Source organism: Lagopus leucura, unplaced genomic scaffold (assembly GCF_019238085.1).
Source record: "Lagopus leucura isolate 7727_CA_CO unplaced genomic scaffold, USGS_WTPT01 Super-Scaffold_100001, whole genome shotgun sequence".
Taxonomy (NCBI): domain Eukaryota; kingdom Metazoa; phylum Chordata; class Aves; order Galliformes; family Phasianidae; genus Lagopus; species Lagopus leucura.
This window is the reverse complement of record NW_024962262.1, coordinates 42,681,389-42,689,169: the sequence shown is the minus strand read 5'-3', so window position 1 is coordinate 42,689,169 and position 7,781 is coordinate 42,681,389. Positions and strand designations below refer to the sequence as shown.

The 7,781-nt window shown below is 40.5% G+C and overlaps 1 protein-coding gene across 3 annotated transcripts in view; it reads right to left on the bottom strand.

The window, feature by feature from the left end:
* Nucleotides 1-433: 433 nt before the first annotated feature.
* The window catches only part of MCF2L (MCF.2 cell line derived transforming sequence like), a 147,470-nt gene continuing 140,122 nt past the window's right edge, over nt 434-7,781 (bottom strand). The window contains exons 28-33 of one of the 3 annotated variants that reach the window (XM_042866514.1): nt 6,954-7,013; nt 6,535-6,609; nt 3,652-3,785; nt 2,980-3,092; nt 2,762-2,865; nt 434-2,654 (exon numbers count right to left, since the gene is read on the bottom strand). In XM_042866514.1, coding sequence (XP_042722448.1) covers nt 2,560-2,654; nt 2,762-2,865; nt 2,980-3,092; nt 3,652-3,785; nt 6,535-6,609; nt 6,954-7,013 — 581 coding nt within the window. In that variant the 3' untranslated portion in view covers nt 434-2,559. The remainder of the gene's footprint in view (nt 2,655-2,761; nt 2,866-2,979; nt 3,093-3,651; nt 3,786-6,534; nt 6,610-6,953; nt 7,014-7,781) is intronic. The other 2 variants (XM_042866516.1, XM_042866515.1) reach the window with 2 other exon arrangements.

Sequence of the window (7,781 nt, the reverse complement as noted above, 5' to 3'; positions counted from 1 at the left end):
ACAGAATTAAAAATAAATGCCTCTTCCTACAGAGGCAGTTTTTACATTAACAGAAGTAGATGAAAGCAACCAAATCCCAGTGAGAGCTTAGCTGGATGGTGTAATCCTCAGCCCAAACCACCTCCTGCCTTCACAGCATGATGATCCTTAAAGCCATTAACTCATGAACATACAATCACCTTCCTCACTGTGTGAGGCAAGGATACATTCTCCTTTCTCATCAAGCTTCAGCACTGGCCAGACACCAGCCTTCAACCTGTTCCACTGAGGCCACACAGCCAGGAGGAGTGCGTACATCAGGGAAGGAGCCATGGGATGTGCAGTACTCTCTTTAAACCCAGCAAGGGGTGAGTGCCAGTCTATTTTTTTTGTATGATGCCTGTAAGCAACTATTGGACCATGATAAGAAAATAAAGCACAGAGCATGTCTATATAAAGGCATTCAGCAAGAAGTGCTGACATTTATTCAAATTTTCATAGTTACAATAAAGACCTCTGACTTTGAACTTCTAAATCACAACAGCAGTTAAAAAAAAATACAAAAAGGAAATGGGTTCTATTAAAGTGCCATGATGTGGAGAAAACCATTGAAATAACGCAAATGAGCTGCAGTGAGAAATGACAGTCTTATCTGAACAATGACAGCAATACATAGGTAAATTATGTTACAGAATTTACATAATAACTTACAAAGACGAAGGTAAGCTGAATTTCATGCTGCCATCTCATTGTTAAATATCAGCTTAACTATTCCTTATCAGCACAGTATCATACAGGATAATTAAAAGAAGACCAGAGGATGTCTGTGTTGAAAAAGATGTCTGAAGAAAAACCCTGATCTGCATTTATACTGCAGTACTGCAAGAAACTTAAGTATGTATGAATTGTAAAGTGACACATTCAGCAGCAAGAAGACTATAAATACATCCTTTACATTGATACAGAATATCTACACATTTACATATCTACACACACATGCATACGCAGGCACATACATGCACATACATACGTGCATAGATGTGTGAGTATACATGTGTTTCAGTTTGTACTGACCACAGTCAGCTGCTCTTTGATTGTGTTTGGGTAGGGTAGCTTTTGCAGCTCAGGACCAAGATCATTATTTAGAATCCTTCTCCTTCAGTTTCCTAAGCTATAGGCTCTAGTATCTGAATTTCCAGCACAAAGATACACTTCTGGGCTCAACCATCAGAGAGAGGGTCCAATAATTAATAGTAGTTTCAATTGACATTGAAAAATTTTGCTCACAAAGTCCACAATACTTTTAAGTAATATGGTATACAAATCAGGTAAAAGCCTACTTTCATAAGTAAGAACATTTGAAAGGCACAGGGGAATGAATACATCTTGAACATGCACACAACTCTGTACTGTTTGTAAGGACAAAGCGCAAAGGTGAAAAAACAAGGTGAAAATTCCTAACATTGGCTTACATGACACCTTGAAAAAGAGAAAGTTTAGCACTATCTTCCCTTTAAGAAATTTATATTCCTCTACAGGACGTCTGACATTAATAAAGATTGTTTTTCAGCCATGTTCCACTTTATAAAAAATTGTCATCTCTGTCTCTTTGAATTAGTCTGTAACAAACACCTTTGACTAAAAGTATCTGGTTTCTCACCCTTTTAGGTATGCCTGAAGATGTGCTTTTGGCCCACAGTGAACTCACCACAGTTTTCTTTGCCTATAACTGCATGCTGTTAGAGCTGAAGGTAACCGTGCAATTAGTTTACTAAGAAATGATCTAGTGAATAAGAACGTTTGTGTTTCAATGTGCATCTGTGTAAGGAAGAAGATACTACTAAATTGCCAAGGCTATGTAAACACAGATCTTGGTGAAGACATGGGTTGTGAGGCCAAAATATTTCAAAAAACAGCTATCCCATTGCATGAATTATCAAAAGGTTGGAAAAGATAAATTGATTTCCTTTTCTGATGCTGTTATGGTCAGTGGATTGGTTATTTCTGCATCCATCTCCAAGGTGCAGAAGAGTATCCTGAGGACCCAGGAGAAATGGCTCACCAAGCTTATTTCCTGGTGGCTATAGGAGTTGAGTGCACTGACTGAGGTACATCTGGGGAGAACAGGTATTTTGGAGAGGAGAAACTGTAAACTCTGATTTATTCTCCTCATATCTATCCTGTACAGTGATTGCTACGTTATTATCTTACAGCAAGGATTTACCACTGAACACACTGTTTGCTCACAGATTCTGGATGTTATGAAATGATACAGTTCTGCAGAAACCTGATTGTATATCAGTGGGAAAATGTGTTTTACGTCAACACCTCTGCAGCTTCAAACTTCAGAGGAGAAGCTTCTACAATACCCTATTTCAAACCATTTAGTTTTTATTTACAACTTTACATTCCATGCACTTTTCACCAGGATCTTCTTCTGTGAGAATCTATGAAAAATCAGAAAAAACACTGAAAACAAGCAATTCAGAACAGGTAGTTCTCTGATGGCCATCTTGAGTTTTGGCTATCGGGCTCAAACTCCAGATTTACTTTCCGTGGAGGTGGGGTGAAAATATGATGTTAGCCCTTAATGTCTGAGAAGCTGGTGCTGCTGGCATTGCAGCTATCACTGCAACTTGACGACGTGCTCAAAGTGCTGGAAGCAGTGCCTGATTCTGGGAAAGAAGAGAAAAATCAAAAGAAATATGGTTGTCGTTTTTCCACAGTTTTCTCCCATAACAAGAATCTTCAGTTAAACCACCATTTATAGTAAGTAGCCTACCAGAGCTGCTCAAAGATTGAGCTGATTTTGAATTGCCTATGAGCATCAGCAGATTGTTTGCTGGGATCCAACCTTCTCTACCAGTGGTCAGATTCTTCACATACCTATAAGAACAAAAACAAGTCAAACTGCTTTATTTGCTGCCTTTAAAAGCTTTGCCTTCAGCATCTGCCTTCCACACACAGTTGTGTATGAAGGTTCCAAACAGATCTGCATACCAAAGTCCATCCTCCCCTTCACGAATCAGTTGAACCAGATCTCCACTTTTCACTGCAAATTCTTCAGAAACTCCTTTCTCATAATCAGTCACAACCGTGTATTTACCAGGAATCTGAATGCACAAAGGGAAAGAGACAAATTATTTCTATTGAGTATTTTAAAGTATATTGCAGCTTTTATTACAAACATCAGAGCACTTTCCCCTGCTTTCTCCTTCTTGTGCACATATTTGTGCGCTGTCTTCAACATGTATGTTCTGAGGGGCAGCAAGACTTTGCTGTTCAGTTATGTGCAAATTCAGCATATGAATTCTCACATCCTGAAAAACATTCCATTACAACAGTTAAGTAAAATCTCTACCAAATAAAAGAAAAAAATCTCAAGGGGGTAAAAAAAAATAAACTGGAGAATTAGTGACACGATTTAAGTGATGTAGTAACTTGTCATTGCTTGACTACGGCATAAGCAGCATTGCTGGTCTACAGGTACATGAAGACACCTTCCTAAGAGCTGATTCAAGGACTGGGATATTTCCCATTGCTCCAGGAATTTTGCTCAGCTAACAGTTTCAAAGCAGACACTTTTCTTCCCACAAGTATCAGAAGCATTCCTATGTACTGTCACACTTCACAGTAGTTTGCTTAGCTCAGTAGGAAAGTGTTTCTGGTTACCAGCTTCATCTCATTTCCCCCTCCACCTCCTCCTCCTTCTTCTTCTGCATCCGATGAATTCAGCGGCTCCTCAGCACTGGACCAGCCATCATTTTCTTCAGATGCATCAAGAGAATGAGACGTTTTAGCCCAACCTTGGTGAACAAACAGCCAACAGTTAATGTTTCAGCAGCTTAACACTGAGTGGGAGAAGTGTTCTTCTCCCTGACAATCACTCAAGTGATCAATGTAACAGGAGGAAATCTTAACAGAGGGAAGTTACTACAGCCACCAAGTGAAATTCACTGCTGGCAAAAGGTTCCCATGAGGCTAAGTGAATCTGTGGTGATGCACAGCAGTGAATTTGGCCCTTTGGATTTACGGAGATGGAAAGAAAGCAAATTCCCAACCAACTTCTGCTTTACACAAAATTGAATGATGGATAGATGCTCTTCCTCGTGGGAGGGTGTAAAGGATGTGTTTTGTGGGAAGAGGATGACCACACATGGCTGTCACCCAAAACAGTCTAACTAGGTTGGAACAAGGGTGGATGGGCATTCTGATGAGCACTTGCAGCTGTCAAAGAATTCAACAGGAGCTACAGGCACTCTGTATTTCACATTATGAGTTGCATTGTCAGGTAAGGGCATTCAGGCTGACACAAGGATATTTTACCATGCTGAATCATCTCAGTGACAAGTCACTGCACCAAGAAACACAAGAACAATCTGCTGCCTGTCACTTATGGCCAAGTGTTCTTTTTTTTTTTTTTTTCTTTTTCTTTTTCCCCTCTCTAAGTGAAGCATTTCATGTGTTTGTGAGGCTGGATCACATCCAAAGCTCACAAAATCCTTTTCCAAATTAAGCTACTGTAAGTTGCACTAGCAGGATGCTTTTCACCAAGACCAGCAGCTGCTAATACATGTGCTGAGCTTATAATGGAAAAAGTCAGAATAAAAAGGACAAATAAACAGTTCCAAGTAACATCTTGGTTCAAGCCAAATAGTAACAATAAGAAAACTCAAAGAAAAAGACCAAAAGGAAAAAGGAAAACTTCCCAGCCGTTAGTTAACTATGAGGTAAGCTGGGAGAACACCAGCACTGTTACTTGCTCAGAGCACTTTACATTCGCCACCCAGCTGCAGATGCCAGATGCATTAAGGCTAAAGCAGAGCATTGTCAAAATGAAGTCAAAGCAATTCAGGAAAGCACACTCAGAGCACACCAAACTGAGCAGGTCTTTTACCTCGCCTGCGCTGCTGGATGCCCTGCACAAGGCCAGAAGTGCTGACCCACTTGGCCCTGTCCAGGGTTGAGAATGACATCTGTGAAGAAACTGAGTAATAAATTCCTGCTGTATTCCATGCAAATTTCTTTGGAAACACACATCCTAGCAGAGCTCCCTATAAAGGCAGGAAACATAAGGAAATGGCAGAGTTCTAAGAAGACCAGAGACTATGGAGAAATGAGTGAGCTTAGGTTTCATGGTGCCAGGAAATCTGAGAAGTCACAAGCTGCTTCTCTTCAGAAAGCAGCTCTCTGGTTTCTTTAAAAGTAGGATCATCTCCAATATACAATTTTGTCACTAATTCATTTTCCTTGAGCTCATGGGGATGTAAGCAGGTGTGATGCTGCCATGAAAGGAAAAGAGAGAGAAATAATGTACTCCACACTGAGAAGCTGAGAGCAGTACCTGGTGCAGTCTCACCCTGACATGGCTGAGCCCACTGCCTGCTCATCCCAGTTTGAGTCGTTGAGGAAGAAGCTAAAGTGTCAGAAAAGAGATCAGAAGATGCGAGACAGAAAGAAGGAATTACTAAATACAGAGGTTCTCTGGGTGTCTGCCCTGGGATCACACTGCTTCCTGCTCAGACACTGCACAAAGTTTCTTGAGCACAGTAGCAAAAACAGCATCATCACCACAGGTGAGGGAGATTAACGGCTGTGAAAACCCAGAGAAGAGGAGGGTAGGGCTCAAAACAGCTTAATCTTTAGAATAATATGAAGAGATGGCCATGGGAAGAGAGCTGGGAAGAGAGGGAATACTTGCCATGTACTCTTTAGTTACTTGATGTCAAGAATTTGTACTGAAGCCTTTGCCAATAGCCTTGCTAGTTAGGAATGGGTCATTTAACTGAAATGCTTTATATTCGTTGCTTAGCTGTGGATTGGGAAGACAGGTGGCAGAACACTGCTATGGTTCAGCTACAGCATCTGGAGTTAACAGGGTGCTGAAAACTGCTTCCTGTCACCCAAAAAATAGATGCAATGAGACTGACTTCAGTAATACAGACCTAAAATGGAATACAGCAATGTATATTCCTTGGGGGCAGTAGTGTTCTCCACTCTGACTAGAATAAATGAGTCTCCTTTCCGCTCCCTCCTCCCCCCCCAACATTTTTTTTTTTAAAAAAAAAGAAGTTAAATTGTCCCCACAAGAAACAGAGTGAGGGGAAGATGCTAAGTGGAAAACCATGCATCTCATAGCAACTAGATGTCATAGCTTTATTAACATCCATCTTCTGGTTGTTTCTCCTGGTTGAGTACCAGATCTGGAGGTTGGTGACCCTGCCTGTGGCAGAGAGGCTGGAACTTGATGATCCTTGGGATCCCTTCTAACCCAAGCTATTCTACGATTCTGTGATTCAGGAAAACATCGTTTTCCCACCACTCTTTTCAATGAAGTGCAGTTAACCATATGCATATGTTAACCATTTGATCCAAAGGTAAAACTTTGACAGGTTGTGCTATCAGAAACTACGTGTACAAAGCCAATGGATCCATGTAGAAAAGCCCAGCAGATATCAACACTGCTGCTTATCATCATCATCATCATCATGCAGGTATCCCCAGCACCAGGGGAATGTGGATATGTGCAGAGTATAAGATGTAGTAACACACTACCTCTTACACCAAAAGGAGTTGGATCACTCACTACTTCGTGCCGCTTAGCTTTTTTGTCAGGACTGGTAGGAGAAGCTGCAGGAGGATGAATAGGCAGAAAAAACACAGATATTGAAGAACTGGAAAAAAGAGATGAGGTGGATTGCATGCTAAATACCTTTGAGTTTACACTGGAAAACAAACAGATCTCTGAGATCACTCTAATTTGAGATGCCATTGCTCAATTACACAAATAGCTAACTTTTCACATTAATTTTTTTGAAGATAAATTGACAAATTGCTTTATGATAATAGATAATGCCTAATTCATTTCAAAAAAGTTTACATATGATTTCAAGTGAATACAATAATTTCAGTTTTAGACAAACATTACCAATTTAAACAATCGCTTTTATACAAATCTAGTGCTATAGCAATACCTGGTCCTGTAAGAAGGATCATTGGCAATGTCTGGCTTTTAGCAGTAGAAGATGGAGTTTCTGTCAAGGCAAGCATGGCATATTAGTGCTCACCTGATTACCAGCAGATACACAACCCTAAAGAATCAGTCTCTCCAGAAAGAACTCAAAGGTAATCAAGGTTTAAAAAGGCATACTGATAAGATGCTCGGAAAAGAAATCATGCTCTTGAACAAGTGTGATCATCTTAGTGCCATTCAGACTGTTTGAAGATAGAGATTCAAAGCAAGAAGTGAATGTATCCATGCAATTACTTGGCAGGAGGAAATGAGAGATCTCAGACTCTTATTGCCTGTTTTAGCAAAAAAGAAATAAGAGAATTTCCAGAAGCATAAAGAAGTTCATATTTACTTCTGTATCTAGCCAGATAACCTTGTCATAGATGTTTTGCTGAGGTCATGCTTTACAGATAGAAATATTCTAGCAAAACCTTGATTCATTCTTGCCAAGTATGGGTACATTTGGGGCAGATCCACTGAAGCTAAAAGCAGGCCAGGCATGAATGGGGCCCTTTAAACTCTTTCCTAGGCCTGAATATTGGGACTGGAAGCACTGGAAACGACATTCCTTCCCTTGCATCTCCAACAGCTCTGCTTTTCTGGGCTCATCACCCTCTCCCTCACAGTGGAGCCAATTTCTCTCAAAATCTCCCTGTCATGGTCTGTGATTGAGGAGCCTAGCTTGAACATAGGAGAACAAGCTAATATACACATTGAAAAAGTATACATGAGCCTGTTACACTACACACACACACACACACACACACACACACACACACACACACACACA